Source organism: Tachysurus vachellii, chromosome 12 (genome assembly GCF_030014155.1).
Source record: "Tachysurus vachellii isolate PV-2020 chromosome 12, HZAU_Pvac_v1, whole genome shotgun sequence".
Classification (NCBI taxonomy): Eukaryota; Metazoa; Chordata; class Actinopteri; order Siluriformes; family Bagridae; genus Tachysurus; species Tachysurus vachellii.
Genome location: NC_083471.1, coordinates 234,612 through 251,745, shown reverse-complemented (window position 1 = coordinate 251,745; position 17,134 = coordinate 234,612). Strand labels below are relative to the sequence as shown.

Sequence of the window (17,134 nt, the reverse complement as noted above, 5' to 3'; positions counted from 1 at the left end):
AATTTATTTATTTCTTCTGATGTGTTTGCCGCCTCCTCACACACTCTGAACTTGCAGCCCACATTCAAACAGAATAACAAGGACAAGTCTTTATGAACAAGCAGACATGTTTCTCTCACACACACACACACACACACACACACACACACACACACACACATCTAGAAATCTCTGAGTTTTTGTGCACTAATGATCTCCAGGTCACTGAGGGTTTTGTTTTATATTAAAGGTGATATTTTTTTATTAACAGTCATGTCTCTCACTCTGAGACTCGTTATACACTGAAGCCTTTAATCCACAACCTAAAACTCAATTCAATTAAACTGAAAATTAAAAATATCAAATTATTTATATTATTTAAATTATTTATTTATATTTATTAAAAACATAATTTTATTTGCAGCTCTGTGACAAACTGCAGAGAAATGACGATGTTCCATATTTCTATGTACAGAAAGATACAGATATAATGTTGTAGATTTGTGTGTGTGTGTGTGTGTGTGTGTGTGTGTGTGTGACTCAATCTAACACCAGTTATCTAACTAGTTTATGAGGAGACAAAGGGGAACTGACGTCACACATTTTATCAGTAAAGTTTTCTAACTCAGTAAAACACACTAGCATTAAACATTACTAGCTTATTGGCTAAATGTGTGCCATGAGTTAGTAAACGTCACAATTCTGCTACTAAGCTTTCAGATTTAACTCAGTCCTGTAAGAAGCCTCAAAGTTTTAAACTTTATTCTGGTCTGTTAGCACGATGAGCTTGTGATGTTCATCAGGATTGGAGAAAAAGCTGAGTAAAGAAATAAACAATACACAGCTGAGTGACAACACAGATTTGGTTGTGTACTGTTTAGTTAATTGTGTTTTTATTTTGAGAGCTCCATCGCTGTGTAGCTTCAGTCTGGGTGAGAAGTTCTAGAGAAAAAGCTCAGAGAAAATGAATCTGAGTTTATTAGAGATCGATGTTGGAGGTTAAGAAGCTCAGCAGTAAATGTGTCTCAGCTTTAAACCTTTCTCCACTTTTATGGTCAACAAAATCCTTTAATAAAAGAGTGAAGAGACAGAAACACCACATGTGGCTGACCCTCAACCTCCAGGAGCTATTGGGAAAGATTTCCTGTGACTTTAAAAGGCTTTGTGGCTTTACTCCAGTTATTAATAGACGAGGAACAGCTGAGAACCATCACCTTGTGTGTGTGTGTGTGTGTGTGTGTGTAAAACACCAGTGTGAAGAGATTCAATCCACCTTTTCCCTCCACAACATCCCCTTCCCTCCTCATCCTCCTTCTGTCAGAAATATTAAACATCAGATTTTCAAAATCCTAAAAATAATTAACATTAAAAGACAAACGAGTATTAACTCACTTTATGTTGAGTGATTAGTCACGAGTTGATTAGTCACGTGTCGAGTGATTAGTCACGTGTTGAGCGATTCTGCTGCTAATATCTTACTTTATTAATTAGAGCTGCGTTCTCGTTATTCCTGTGATGATGTCACAGCACCACCTTATTATTGCTTTTCCTTCATCATTTCTCTACACCTCTTTCTTCTTTCGCTCCTTTTCACTGCTCTTCTTCTTCCAACTCCCCCCCCATTCTACTCTTTCTAATTTTCTTCCTTTCCCCTTCACTTCATCCTCCTCTTCCTCTCCTCTAGTCAGATCTTTCTCAGTATTGTGGTGAAGAGCACAAACAGGTGAGAGGTATAATTTTAGGTAGAAGACACTTGAGATGATCTTCAAAGCAGCTGAATTCTGATCAAAGACTTGAGCATTTCTGCTGCTGTAACCAGGCAACAATCTGACGAGGGGAAAAGGAGCTGAATGAAAGAAACCCCTCTGGTTCATTGTACAGCCTTTTAATCAGGAGGATGTGAATGAACCCCGTTAGGGGGGGTGTGGTGTGTGTGAGGGGGGGGTGTTAGAGTTTTAACAAGAACATCTAGTTTGTAGCTCTGCTTCTGATCTTAAAGCACTGACACGTCTAGAGCAAAAAACACTTTTTATTTAGTTTACACAATCTTTTACATTTCAACTTCGCCATCTTGTGTTCAAAAGAGCAACAGCATGAAGAGTTTGTTCAGCTCAGTCTGAACTCTGAGGCCACGCCCCTTCACCTGAGACCCCACCCTCATCCACCATCATGTGGATTTTGATTCGTCAGTCACATAAAATATTTTTACAAAAACACTTTTGATTAAAAACAAAAGAGATCTCAGAAAATGAGTGACAGTAAAAACATCTGGGCAAACGAGCCTCTGTGTAAATGATGGCGTTAAGTGCAGAGGAGATTCCTATCTGCAGGAGGGTCTGGACTCCAGGATCTGCACGACAAGGCGGTTCTTGAGGCCGAGCAGTTTGGTGCTGTAGGTCGTCATCAGGGCAGCTGAGAGACGCTCACGTAGAACACGCAAACACGGCAAGGACCAGCAGTCAGGGACATTTAATAAGACGTGGAAGAGCTCCTGCCACAGCTCACTGTGAGGAACCCTGAAGAGAAGACAGGTGAAGAGAAGAAACTTTTACAAACACTAGTGCAAATTACAGTCCCATTGTGAATGGTCTATAATCTTTACTGTGAAGCTTCTTAAATCTTCAACATAAACGTTCCACAATCTGGAATCTCTGCTCCAAAAGTTATCCTGAAGGTTCCACATCCACACTGATGTTCATTAGCTTTAATATTCTGAGCACAAGGCTTCCAGGATGGACAGGAGAACTCTGATTGGTTCATTTTACTCAGTGGTCCAGAGGTTTGTGAGGGTGCTGTGATTTGGGACACAGCCGATGTGGTTAATACAGCAGTGCAGGATGTGTGCACTACTGTTAGACGTGAAGTGTGACCTATTCAGGAGCATTGTGTGGTTTGGGACACAGCCGTGTGTTACTGACTGGGTAAAGTTACTGTAGGTTAATAATATAACACACACTGACCTCTTAAACACACCGCTGGGCTTCCAAACACCTCCATCGTTCTTCACCTGCATGTACGAGCCAAACAGCATGCAGTACACAGTGCCGGCCACACCGAAGTAATCCGTCTACAGGGTGTTACACACACACAGAGAGAGACAGACACACACACAGTCACAGAGGCACAGACAGACACACACACAGAGGCACAGACGCACACACACACAGAGGCACAGACGCACACACACACAGAGGCACAGACAGACACACACACAGAGGCACACACATGTTCAGTGTTAACAATAATCTAATGATAGATTAAGGACTTGGGTGTATTAGATTAGATTAGATTAGATTAGATTAGATGCAACTTTATTGTCATTACACATGTACAAGTACAAGACAACGAGATGCAGTTTATGTCTAACCAGAGTGTAGTAGTAGTAAGTGTAGTAGTAGTAAGTGTAGTAGCAGTAAGTGTAGGTTATACAGTAAGTGTAGTAGCAGTAAGTGTAGGTTATACAGTAAGTGTAGGTTATACAGTAAGTGTGTAGGTTATACAGTAAGTGTAGGTTATACAGTAAGTGTAGGTTATACAGTAAGTGTAGGTTATAGTGTTTACAGGATTTAAATAAGTTAAATAAAGTAGTAATACGGAAGTGATTTACAGATGTGTGTGTACTATGAACATAATGTACAGATTTACAGAAGGAATGTATGTGGAGTCTTCAGGTGCGCTGCAGTACCTGATATGTCCAGGGTCGGCCGCTGAGCATCTCTGTGCACTGGAAGCCAGAGGTCATGCAGTGGGCCATGAACTGAGCTCCATCAGGGAACAGAGTCATATCAATACTCTGACCAAAATCAATCAGAACCAAACCATGCTCCAGGTTCTCATCAAAAAGGTTCTTGTTCTCCAGGAACCTGTAGAGATACTTAAACCTTCAGTGTGTGTGTAGCTCAGTGCTGAAGAACACACTCCCCCAGTATAAACTACACTCATGCTGAACATACAGGACTGAACTCAACACAAAGTGAAGTGACATACGGCTAAGTACGGTGACTCATACTCAGAATTCGTTCTCTGTGTTTAACCCATCCAAAGTGAACACACACACATGCACACACACACACACACACACAGTGAACACACACACACACACACAGTGAACACACACACACACACAGTGAACACACACACCATGAACACACACCCAGAGCAGTGGGGAGCCATTTATGCTGCAGCACCCGGGGAGCATTTGGGGGGTTCTGTGCCTTGGGGGTTAGGAGTCAGACTCACTAACCATTAGGCCACGACTTCCCCTTAATTTTCACATATCCCAGGTTATGGGGTCAGAGCGCAGCGTCAGCCATAGTACAGCACCCCTGGAGCAGGTGAGGTTAAGGGCCTTGCTCAAGGACCCAATGTTGATGTCTCAGCAGGTTCTGGACTCGAACCCTGACCTTCTGATCAGGATCCCAGTGCCTTAACCACTGGACCATCACGTCCAAACCAGAGCTTTATGTCACAATCAGTCACACACACAGTTCACTCCTCACTTGTGTGTAAGAATAACACCCTACACACACACCTCTCTCCTAGCAGAAAGTTGTCAGGCTTGATGTCAGCATGGATTATGTGTGCAGCATGCAGTCGCTCCACCATGTCCAGGATACACACTGTGAAATATAGTACAAGAGGCTGCGGCATCACTCTCTCACTGCGGCTCTTATACAGGTTTACCACGTTCTACAACACACACACACACACACACACGACAGATTTATTACACCACTCTAATAAACATCAGAAACACACTACAGCTCTATAACAGATTATAGTTCAGATATAAAACTTAATGTTTTATAGATTTATGATATTGATTCCTTAAAGTTGACAAATGTTAAACATCTTTTTTATGTAAAGATTAAAACAATAAAATGATCTCTGTAGTGAGTGAAAGCACAGCAGTGTAAATGATATGATTAGTAGTGTGTTTCCTCACCAGCAGCGTGCCACAGTTGTGCAGCTCCCCGATGAGCACGCTGCCGTTGCTGTACAGGTGAGCGGCGTGCAGCCGGTTGTACAGGTGACGAGCTCTCGGCTCCACACGCACGTTCAGCTGAGTGTTAATGTAAAACTCCCACGGGTTTGAGGGCTTTTGGACCTGCACAGGTAACACAGGACAGATCACACAGGAACTGTTATAAATAACACACACCTACTGCAGGTAGATACACCTGTGTTACACCTGTATGTCTCCACGTGTGTGTTACAGCACATTTACCTTCAGGATGAGTTTGTGAGAGTTAGTGAGGTTTGTAGCTTGATAAACGGTAGCGAAAGCTCCCTGCCCTAATACACAGTCCACACGCAAACGCTCATCCCCTGGAACACACACACACACACACACACACACACACACACACACAATATAAATACACAAAAACAAATTAGAAATATAAATTCAATTCTGATTTCATCTTTTCTTTGTGCTACTTTGTGATATTAACTCAGCGAGTCAGACGCACGAAACCCAAGATAGTCTGGAGCAAATTCAGAGTGTGTGTATAGAGTGTTAAGTCTCAGGAACACACACTTTATTACAGGTTACCCAGTGAAAGCTCTGCTCTGTGTAGCAGCTTTGTGAGATTTATAGATTTGTAATAACTTTAGATTGTCAGGTCAGATCTCGAGGTCATGACTACAGTCACAATGATGGCAGGAAGGTTTAAGGAAAAAGAGATGATCTGTTATCTGTGTAAATCACAACCAATATTTATTTATTTATTTATTTATTTATTTATATATGCAGCATGTGTGTGATTTTCTTACCCAATTGCACAGAGAGTTTTGGGGTGATGGGGGGAATACTGCATGTCCAGCTGTTCAGGTTGGGGAATGAAGACAAAGGAGTGTGTAGACCAGCGAGAAGAGACACGATCAGGTCATCATCCCATGGGTCAGAGATCAATACTGCGTGCACACACACACACACACACACACACACGACCATCAACAACACAACACCTTCTCACTAGTTGCTAACGTGACTAAACATCACATTGGGTGTAAACAATAAATGTAATTGTTGTTCTAGAACATCATTAACACTTAATATTTAGAAGCTACCAAGAAAACATCATATACTGTCTATAATTATGATATAGTTACGTACCAGAGGCTTTGAGCGGAGCAGATGGCTGTGTAGGACTCATGAAAACATCACAGTTCAGCTTTTGGGACATTTCTACATCATTCTCCATCTCCAGACATGTCTTATTGTTCTGCTGTGGAGTCATTATGATGTCCAGATCTGCCTCAGTCTCCATGACGGGAATCCAGTTCAGTCTCGGTTCCACCTCTGGGCTCATGGGAACATCTCGGCCTGGGTCTGAGCCTCTACATGGACTTACACACCCCGACTTCTCTGCAGTGTTTAACGTTGGGAAGAGTGTTTGATCAGATTTGTGTTTGCCAAAAGATCTTTTAGAGAGCAGAATCCCAGACTGCTGGTCAGAGTGGACGTCCCAGCCAGGTCTGTAGGTCTGAGGTGGCGACTCCAACATCAAATCCAGGTCAGATTCTGCTGTCTGGACCGGACTCTCCACCTGAAGCCAGCCAAACCCTAGAGCTGCTTCTGGACTCATAGCCACATCCTGGTTCGCCCTCAACACTGGATCTGGGCTTTGTGGGACTTTGTGGAAGGATTTCCACTGGTGCATCTGGGGGTTCTCTGAAAGCAGACCTATAGATTTGCGCATATTGAAGGACCTCTCAGGGAGGAGAAGATCAGCTTCTTCCACATCTGATAGCTGTGATTGGATGGTATGCGCCTGATCTGTTATTTTCTCCTCAAAGATCTTCAACCTGCTGGAGTTGAGCTTCTCAGGTGAAAGTTCTCCTAACAGTCTGCTGGAGTTGAGCAGATTTGGGAGATCCTCTCTGACAGGGTTCTGATTGTGGAAGCTGAGCTCCCTGTTTGAGCTGCACTGCACAGTATTTAACCTGAACTGGTCTCTCAGTGAGGTTTGGCTGCTTGAGTTGAACTGGTCTTGGTTCTGCAGGATGTTTGAGCTGCAGTTATCTTCTGGCTTTGAGTTCACGTGGTCTGGTTTACATTCTCTCCCCAAGCCCAGGCTGATTGAGCTGAACTCTCTGCTCGAGCTACACTGCAGATTGCTCATGTGATGTTTCTTTATCTCCTCGTTTGGGCTCTGATAGACACTCCAGCTGGGATTGGTTCTGGTCCGGAGCTCCTCAGCGGGTGCGATGCTGTGCTCGGTGAGGGTGAGCGGTGCTAACACCTGCCTGGTGATGGTGGTGTTGTCCTGACGGCTCTGTGACAGGGAATGTGTGTGTCTCTGTAGGCTTAAACACTCACCAACGATGGTTCCCTGAGCTCTGGGTGTGCACTCAGCACTAACACACTGCTTGTCCTCAGGGGGACTCTGCTCCAAAATTGGACTGGAAGAGTACAGAAGGTTGATGTTACAGTGAGGTTCAGCTAATGAGTCCTGGTGTAGGTGTTTACAGGTGACAAAGTGTAACTACAGAACAGCTGGAAGTGTAAAATAATCTTTATATTTCAGTAAAAGTCTCATCATTTATATGGTGCTGAATAACGTCAGAAGATTTAAGCTTTTCAGAAGCAGTACCTCAGTTTGGCAGGCTGACGCAGATACGGGTTTTCACCCGAGACACATTCCACTACAACACACACAAGAAAAGCATCTTTATAAATAATTAAGTTTTTGTTTTTACAGAAAATAAAACACTTAGCATACATTTCTGTGTGTGTGTGTGTATGTACCGTGCTGTGTGTGTGCGCGTGTGTGTACCGTACTGTGTGTGTGTGCGTGTGTACCGTGCTCTGTGTGTGTGTACCATGCTGTGTGTGTGTACTGTGCTGTGTGTGTGTGTGTACTGTGCTGTGTGTGTGTACTGTGCTGTGTGTGTGTGTGTGTACTGTGCTGTGTGTGTGTGTACTGTGCTGTGTGTGTGTGTGTGTGTGTGTACCGTGCTGTGTGTGTGTGTGTGTGTGTGTGTGTGTGTGTGTGTGTGTGTGTGTGTGTGTGTACCGTGCTGTGTGTGTGTGTGTGTGTGTGTGTGTACTGTGGGTGTGTGTGTGTACCGTGCTGTGTGTGTGTGTGTGTGTACTGTGGGTGTGTGTGTGTACCGTGCTGTGTGTGTGTGTACCGTGCTGTGTGTGTGTGTGTGTGTGTGTGTGTGTGTGTGTGTGTGTGTGTGTGTGTGTGTGTGTGTGTGTACTGTGGGTGTGTGTGTGTGTGTACTGTGCTGTGTGTGTGTGTGTACTGTGCTGTGTGTGTGTGTGTGTGTGTGTGTGTGTGTACTGTGGGTGTGTGTGTGTACCGTGCTGTGTGTGTGTGTGTGTGTACTGTGGGTGTGTGTGTGTACCGTGCTGTGTGTGTGTGTGTGTGTGTACTGTGCTGTGTGTGTGTGTGTGTGTGTACTGTGGGTGTGTGTGTGTGTGTGTACCGTGGGTGTGTGTGTGTGTGTGTACCGTGCTGTGTGTGTGTGTGTGTACTGTGCTGTGTGTGTGTGTGTGTACTGTGCTGTGTGTGTGTGTGTACTGTGCTGTGTGTGTGTGTGTGTACTGTGGGTGTGTGTGTGTGTGTACTGTGCTGTGTGTGTGTGTGTGTGTGTGTGTGTGTACTGTGGGTGGGTGTGTGTGTGTGTGTGTACTGTGCTGTGTGTGTGTGTACTGTGCTGTGTGTGTGTACTGTGCTGTGTGTGTGTGTACTGTGCTGTGTGTGTGTGTGTGTGTGTGTGTGTGTGTGTACTGTGCTGTGTGTGTGTGTGTGTGTACTGTGCTGTGTGTGTGTGTACTGTGCTGTGTGTGTGTGTGTGTGTGTACTGTGGGTGGGTGTGTGTGTGTGTACTGTGGGTGGGTGTGTGTGTGTGTGTACTGTGCTGTGGGTGTGTGTGTGTGTACTGTGCTGTGGGTGTGTGTGTGTGTGTGTGTGTGTGTGTGTGTGTGTGTGTACTGTGGGTGGGTGTGTGTGTGTGTGTGTGTGTGTGTGTGTGTGTGTGTGTACTGTGGGTGTGTGTGTGTGTGTGTACTGTGGGTGGGTGTGTGTGTGTGTGTGTGTGTGTGTGTGTACTGTGCTGTGTGTGTGTGTGTGTGTGTGTGTGTGTGTGTACCATGCTGTGTGTCCCTGGAGTACAGAGTAATCAGATGGAGAGGCGTTGACACTAAATTTGCAGAGCGAGCAAACTCTTGCGTGTGATTGGGGAAGGAGGCCATTGGGGTGTGTCCAGAACTCCACACTGTGCTTTCATCTGTAAGAGACTCCGCCCCCTGTGGAGTGACCTGGGAGTGAGGTGTAAAGAAACACATGAGCTGTCAGCTGCACTGTCCTCACCACTGAGAGAGCGAGACACGTGTCCCTCTGATCTGAGACCATACACACTGTCAGTCAGGAGTACAGCAGTGCAGGGAAACTCACATTAACTGTAGAGACAGGGATCTCCATCAGGACACGAGGTGCAGCAGGTGTGGGCTTCATCTCCACCTGTGGATCAACACTGACACAAACATCTTTACTTTACCAGGCAAACCTTATACACACAGGCACAGACACACACACAGGCACAGACACACACACAGGCACAGACACACACACAGGCACAGACACACACACAGGCACAGACACACACACACAGGCACAGACACACACACAGGCACAGACAGGCACAGACACACACACACAGGCGCACACACACACACAGGCGCACACACACACAGGCGCACACAGGCGCACACACACACACAGGCACAGACACACACACAGGCACAGACACACACACAGGCACAGACACACACACAGGCACAGACACACACAGGCACAGGCACACACACAGGCACAGGCACACACACAGGCACAGGCACACACACACACACAGGCGCACACACACACACAGGCGCACACACACACAGGCGCACACACACACACAGGCACACACACACACAGGCACACACACACACAGGCACACACACACACAGGCACACACACACACACAGGCACACACACACACACAGGCACACACACACAGGCACACACACACACAGGCGCACACACAGGCACAGACAGGCACAGACACACAGGCACAGGCACACACACACACAGGCACAGGCACACACAGGCACAGGCACACACAGGCGCACACACAGGCGCACACACAGGCGCACACACAGGCGCACACACAGGCGCACACACAGGCGCACACACAGGCGCACACACAGGCGCGCACACAGGCGCGCACACAGGCACACACAGGCACACACAGGCACACACAGGCACACACAGGCACAGGCACAGACACACACAGGCACAGACACACACAGGCACAGGCACACACAGGCACAGACACAGGCGCACACACAGGCGCACAGACAGGCACAGGCACAGACAGACACACACACACACACAGGCACACACACACACACAGGCACACACACACACACAGGCACACACACACACACACACAGGCACACACACACAGGCACACACACACACACACAGGCACACACACACACAGGCACAGACACACACACACACAGGCACAGACACACACACACAGACACACACACAGACACACACACAGACACACACACAGACACACACACAGACACACACACAGACACAGACAGACACCTCTTTTCCCCGTTCATATTTACCTTCTGTTCTCGTTGTTTTCATCCTGATAAATTCTGAATGGTGCTGAGGAAGGTGCTTTCACTGAGGCGGGATTAAAGCCTGCATACATGCACACACACGTGCACACAGACACACACACGTGCACACAATCATTGCAACTAACACCAAACTTCACAAATGACACCCACACACACCAATAATACATATAATAATAATAATAATAATAATTATTATTATTATTAGCATAGCATTTGATTCAGATTGTGTGTAATCTAGTTCTCCAAGTAAAGACACACACACACACACACACACACCAGTGACTTTGCAGTTCTTTTCAAAGCTGTCTTCCTCAGTGGCAGAGTTGTGTGTGGTGGTGAATAGTGAGTCCTGGAGCAGAGTTGGTCCCTGGAACATGTTCCCGATCAGATCTACACCAGAAGGAGAACACACACAAATCACAACACCACTAACACCAAGTGGAACACACCTTGGTAACACACCTTTAACACAAAACACCAGTCGCCCTTCTGCATCATCAGAATTAATCAACACTACAATTATTTACCTTCGTTACATTCAATACAAATTGCATTAACATAGCTGTTTTACTGCGCCTCCTGCTGGTACTACAGGAGCATGTGATGCTTGGCTGTGTGTGCCAGGCGGAGTGTGCCAGGCAGAGTGTGCCAGGCAGAGTGTGCCAGGCAGAGTGTGCCAGGCAGAGTGTGCCAGGCAGAGTGTGCCAGGCAGAGTGTGCTTACCCAGTGCCTCTCTTGTGTTAACAGTAGGAGAGGGAAGTGCACGTGAAGGAGTAGTTGAATTTAGACCCAGAGATGTGTTGGGGGTGATGTGGGTGTGATGATTAAAGACTCCAAAAGACACTGAGAGAGAGAGAGAGAGAGAGACACACACAGAATGAGCCCCAGGTCCACAGTGAAAAAGAAGAAAGACAATTGTGTTCTTCACTCACCGTCTGTGTTCACATCCTCGTCGTCCTCTTCACAATTTAACACATCACTAACAAAAAACAAATAATTATAAAAAACAACACACAAATCAACAACAGTGCCCTTATTGTGTTATGATCACTATATAGTCAGTAATAAGTATCACGTTGGTTTGGGACACAAACAGGACAGTCACATTATGTAGTGAGTTTAGAACAGAGGTGTGTGTGTGTGTGTGTCTCACCACTTGAGCATGTCCTGGGCTTGGTTATGGCTCAGGCACTCTGATCTAGGAAGTGATATCACTTGGCTCACACACACTGCTTCAGGTCTGGTCTCCTCTGGGTGTACTAAGAGTGTGTGTTGCATGCTCTGAGCATGTGTGCTGTCTGTGTGCTGTGTAAGGGACTGCTGAAATACACAAGGGCCACTGAGGGGTTCTGACTGGCCAGCAGGATTAGGGGTGTCCTCTGTGATCTGGAAAGGATGTGGCCCTGAAGTGACCTAAACACACACACACACACACACACAGGTGAAGAACCACAGTGTGTTTTAGTTCTCTTACATGGTGGCTCAGGTGTGTATGTACATGTCTGTGTATCTTTTACATATAAGAGAGTTACGGGTTAAATGTGTATGAGTGTAAATGCTGCAGGTTTATTATGTGTCTGTGCACACGCGGGTGTGTTTCTGTGTGTCTGTGTCTCTGGGTGTGTGTGTGGGTGTGTGTATGTCTGTCTGTCTGAGTGTGTGTGTGGGTGTGTGTATGTCTGTCTGTCTGAGTGTGTGTGTGTGTGTGTGTCTGTCTGTCTGGGTGTGTGTATGTCTGTGTGTGTGTGTGTGTATGTCTGTGTGTGTGTATGTCTGTGTGTGTGTGTGTATGTCTGTGTGTGTATGTCTGTGTGTGTGTGTGTGTATGTCTGTGTGTGTGTGTGTATGTCTGTGTGTGTATGTCTGTGTGTGTATGTCTCTGTGTGTGTGTGTGTGTGTGTGTATGTCTGTGTGTGTGTGTGTGTGTGTGTGTGTGTGTGTGTGTGTATGTCTGTGTGTGTGTGTGTGTATGTCTGTGTGTGTGTGTGTGTGTGTCTGTGTGTGTGTGTGTCTGTGTGTGTGTGTGTGTATATGTCTGTCTGGGTGTGTGTATGTCTGTGTGTGTGTGTGTGTATGTCTGTGTGTGTATGTCTGTGTGTGTGTGTGTGTGTGTGTGTCTGTGTGTGTGTATGTCTGTGTGTGTGTATGTCTGTGTGTGTGTATGTCTGTGTGTGTGTGTGTATGTCTGTGTGTGTGTGTGTGTGTGTCTGAGTGTGTGTGTGTGTGTCTGTCTGAGTGTGTGTGTGTGTGTGTGTCTGTCTGTGTGTGTGTCTGTCTGTGTGTGTGTCTGTCTGTCTGTGTGTCTGTCTGTCTGTGTGTGTGTCTGTCTGTGTGTGTGTCTGTCTGTGTGTGTGTCTGTCTGTGTGTGTGTGTGTCTGTCTGTCTGAGTGTGTGTGTCTGTCTGAGTGTGTGTGTGTGTGTCTGAGTGTGTGTGTGTGTCTGTCTCTGTGTGTGTGTGTCTGTCTCTGTGTGTGTCTGTCTCTGTGTGTGTGTGTCTGTCTGTGTGTGTGTGTCTGTCTGTGTGTGTGTGTGTGTCTGTGTGTGTGTGTGTCTGTCTGTGTGTGTGTGTCTGTCTGTGTGTCTGTGTGTGTGTGTGTGTGTGTGTGTGTGTGTGTGTGTGTGTATACCTGCTGTAGCTGCGGCTCAACACTCAGTTTGCTGTTCAGCTCCTCTAACAGCTTCTTCATTCTCATCACCTCCTCTTCCTCCTCTTCATACCTCCTCCTCACCTCCTCTGCGCGCGCACACACACACACACACACACACACACACACACACACAACTTAAAGCTGTGCACATAACAGTTTTGGTTAATCGATTCTTGAATGATTGAATAGTTTTTAGCAAATCTTTGTGAATCAAACAAATAATAGGGGCTGAGTTCAATAAAACTGATCAGAAGGTGCAGGCTACCTGACTCATAATGACGTGTGTGTGTGTGTGTGTGTGTGTGTGTGTGTGTGTGTCTCACCCTGTTCTCTGTGCAGTTCCTGCTGTCTCACTTTGGTAAAATATCTTCGTGCTCTCAGCTCCTCGAAGCTCAGCTCTGATCCCTCACACACCAGGTCACTCACACAGTACATGGACTCAACCTTCATGTCAGCTTTGGTGCACTGAGGAGGGTTGTTCTCAGACCGGGAGATTCTGAGTGTGTTAGATGTTGTGTTATTATAATAGTGTAAACACACACAACTGCAGTAACATTTTAATTCCATGGACATGTTCTTACATGCGGACGGATCTGTCTGCAGGAAACTGAGAATTCACTACATCCTGTAAAATAACAAATAGACACACACAAAGTATTGGCACCCCTCCTCCTCTTGGAGCTGTTACAGAGTTTACTTACAGCCCAAAGATGAACAGAAACAAAAGAAAAATCCTTTAATATAATATAATAAAAATATATACAGCATTCATACCTTACATTGCGGCTGTATGCTGTTTCTCTGACGCAGCTGCTGATTCACCAACTGAGAATCCTGCAGAGGATTATTTACTGCTACTGCAAAATACACACACAATCTTATTTATTTTAAATGAGCAAATCGACAAATATAACATTTCTCATCTCAAAAACTGAATATCAGATCGTAATAAATCAGTAGCGCAGTATGACTCAATCAGGGGTGTGTTACTGACACAGCTCCTACCTGAGGGAGTCGTCTGAGACGGTCCTCTTTTGCCCTGGAATAACCTGCTACCACAAACCACAGACATTGTCATCACCACATTTAAGAACTCAACTGATATATAAACGATTAAATGAAGACGTGTGTACAGGTCGGCTTCAAACTGCACACAAAGACTATGCAATATGGCTAGGAACTTTCTTCCTGATAAATGTTAAGTACCATGATATTTAAAAAAGAAATAAATACATTTAAGATGCCACAACATGGTCAGATATATTTGTCCACGGTTTCTAAAAAGAAGGTACTTCGGAATCAATACAAAAGCTCTAAATCCTGACAATAATAAAAAGTGTAACTGATTTAACAATATCAAGATCATATTGCATCGCTCAGCTGTATGAAGCATTGATATATTATATAGTGAAGCAGTGGTGTGTATACTTTTAATCACTAACAGTGTTTGGTGCTACTGGAGTGACCAGAAGAGTGAAAATGGCTATGATGGAGAAGATTAAATTAATAGGTGCTGGTTCTGTAGTGACCTGTAGTGGTGCTGCAGAGTGTCGAGAGGTTCTGCTTGGTTGTTGAAAGCTTTCTGATACACCTGGTCCACCTCTGTGGTCAGGTTCCTCCTCTCACACTGCTGAGCCCAGCTGATGTACAGAGCAGCCATCTGCAACCCCACACCATGATCGTGTAGGTCACTGTACACCTTCACTGGGTCTGAGTGATTACTGGCCTGTAACACACACACACAGTCATACAAGAAGAATTAGGAATGGATGTGACCATCAGCTTGTTCCCCCACTTTCCCTGTGATGAGTGTGACTGCGTTGTTCACGTATCCCCACACACTCACATATCTGATGCAGTAGTTGATGAATCTGAGGTCATTGTGGTAATGTCTGTCTGGCAGGAACGTCTTTATAAGCTTCTCCATCACCATAGACAGTTTATTCTTCTCATCGTGAGGAAGTCGGAGTTCCAGAAATTCTATAAACCTGAACAACAAAAACAGGATCATTGTTTGATCACCAGAAGGAAACCAGGAGCAGGATGTCCACCTGATTAGGTGAGATCACATTAGTTTTACTGTGGAACTTTCTGTGTGTTTGGTGTCTACTGTTCCTCTATAGAACTGTATTCAGACTGGTGTCTCAGTACAGGAGCATGTCCATGTCTCACGTCACTCACGTGTCCCAAGCTGACAGTGGATCATCTCCCACATAACCTCGAATAGTTGATTCAAAGCGTCTGTAAAAAAAAAAAACACTTAAATTCGCCACAATTCTCTAAACAAATCATTCAGGACGTTCAGTGAACAGTGTGAGATCATTATTCACTATGTTTAAGTGTGAGAACGTGTTGTTGTGTTTATCTGACACAGCTGTACATTAGTCAGTTACATCACCTCAGTTAGCATGTTAGCATGTTAGCACACACACCAAACAGCTCACTTACTGAACATAAAAGTTGATATCCATTCTGTTTATATATTCCGTCCTGTCCAAACAAATGACTCCGTTATTTTATTCGAAATGTTTATCACTAACACACACCGCTAACATTCTGTGTGTTACTTTTGGTCTTAACGCTAAAAAACAAACGGATCATTTTAAACCGCGCGCGCAGACCAATCATTTGGAGCCTTAATTCAACTCAGCCAATCAGAGCCCAGGATCCGTCCTAACCGCTTCCTGCCGGAGTGACGTCACAGAGGATGAGGTTTGTGACTCAGTTTTATTATAAAGACCTGAATATACTTCCAGTGTCTCCTGATCTGAATGACTTTCTAGTGTTAAAGACAAGGACAAAGTTATTGATTAATTCTAAATTGTTTTGTGATGGTGATTTAAGATTAGAGGAAGTTAAAGAGTTTATTCTCAACCTAAACATTCTACAGGTAATGATGGACTTGTGAGTTCTATAAAGTGTTTACAGATCAATTAGCTCCCTTTTTGTCATTGGAGACCCAGTAGTCTATTAAATAATGATGCCAAAATATTTGCTTTAATTTTGGCCAAAAGACTAAAAAATTGGAATTGGAAAATATTATAGATGAGGAACAGACGATTTATTTAAGGAAGGCACATTAGTAATAATATTAGATTAATCCTAGATATGATAGGGGTCACGGTGTCTTAGTGGTTATCACGTTCTCCTCACACCTCCAGGGTTGGGGTTCGATTCCCACCTCCACCTTGTTTGTGTGGAGTTTGCATGTTCTCCCCGTGTCTCGGGGGTTTCCTCCGGGTACTCCGGTTTCCTCCCCCGGTCCAAGGACATGCATGGTAGGTTGATTGGCATCTCTGGAAAATTGTCTGTAGTGTGTGATTGTGAGAGTGAATGAGAGAGTGTGTGTGTGTGTGTGTGTGTGTGCCCTGTGATGGGTTGGCACTCCGTCCAGGGTGTATCCTGTCTTGATGCCCGATGACGTTCTGAGATAGGCACAGGCTCCCCGTGACCCGAGGTAGTTCAGATAAGTGGTAGAAAATGAATGAATGAACGAACATTATAGAGTTTTATAGACTATTATAGTTTTATAAACTATTATGGAGTTTTATAGAGTATTATAGCATATTATAGTATTATAGACTATTATAGAGTTTGTACACTTCATTGTAAAACATTGTAGTTCTTCAGTAAGAACTTTGTTAGTACAAGTAGCTCAGTTTCTAATTTAAATGAGAACACAGCTAACAGGTTACAGTCTTGTCACTGTGTCATTTAAACGTGTTTAAATCATACTCACGCATATACACATTATATAGACACACACATATATATATATATAGAGTATAGTAATATAAATAGAAACAACAATGCTGACAGGACAAACCCACAACAGTGTAGTTTAACT

The 17,134-nt window shown here is 44.8% G+C and overlaps 1 protein-coding gene across 2 annotated transcripts; it reads right to left on the bottom strand.

Moving 5' to 3' along the window:
• Positions 1-1,988: 1,988 nt before the first annotated feature.
• Positions 1,989-15,903, bottom strand: bub1 (BUB1 mitotic checkpoint serine/threonine kinase). 2 transcript variants are annotated; one of them, XM_060883946.1, is made up of 25 exons: positions 15,736-15,903; positions 15,469-15,528; positions 15,134-15,275; positions 14,817-15,013; positions 14,293-14,336; positions 14,062-14,144; positions 13,869-13,912; positions 13,611-13,783; positions 13,267-13,373; positions 11,793-12,052; positions 11,572-11,618; positions 11,363-11,482; positions 10,916-11,029; positions 10,622-10,700; positions 9,390-9,468; positions 9,085-9,253; positions 7,578-7,629; positions 6,098-7,386; positions 5,755-5,895; positions 5,207-5,307; positions 4,925-5,086; positions 4,511-4,668; positions 3,665-3,842; positions 2,940-3,046; positions 1,989-2,495 (listed from the first exon to the last, which is right to left on the bottom strand). In XM_060883946.1, the coding sequence occupies exons 1-25, from the start codon at positions 15,756-15,758 to the stop codon at positions 2,300-2,302; spliced, it is 4,125 nt and encodes a 1,374-aa protein (XP_060739929.1). In that variant the 5' UTR covers positions 15,759-15,903; the 3' UTR covers positions 1,989-2,299. The 2 variants fall into 2 exon arrangements, with proteins under 2 accessions (XP_060739929.1, XP_060739931.1); XM_060883948.1 differs by lacking the exon at positions 11,363-11,482.
• Positions 15,904-17,134: the final 1,231 nt, after the last annotated feature.

Excerpts from the sequence above, each read along its gene's own strand:
- bub1 (XM_060883946.1), bottom strand. The coding sequence starts at position 15,758 with ATGGATATCAACTTTTATGTTCA. Across the intron at positions 13,374-13,610 it reads GGAACTGCACAGAGAACAGG|AGGAGGTGAGGAGGAGGTAT; the intron begins GTGAGACACACA and ends GTGCGCGCGCAG. Across the intron at positions 9,254-9,389 it reads TCCCTGTCTCTACAGTTAAT|GTCACTCCACAGGGGGCGGA; the intron begins GTGAGTTTCCCT and ends CCTCACTCCCAG.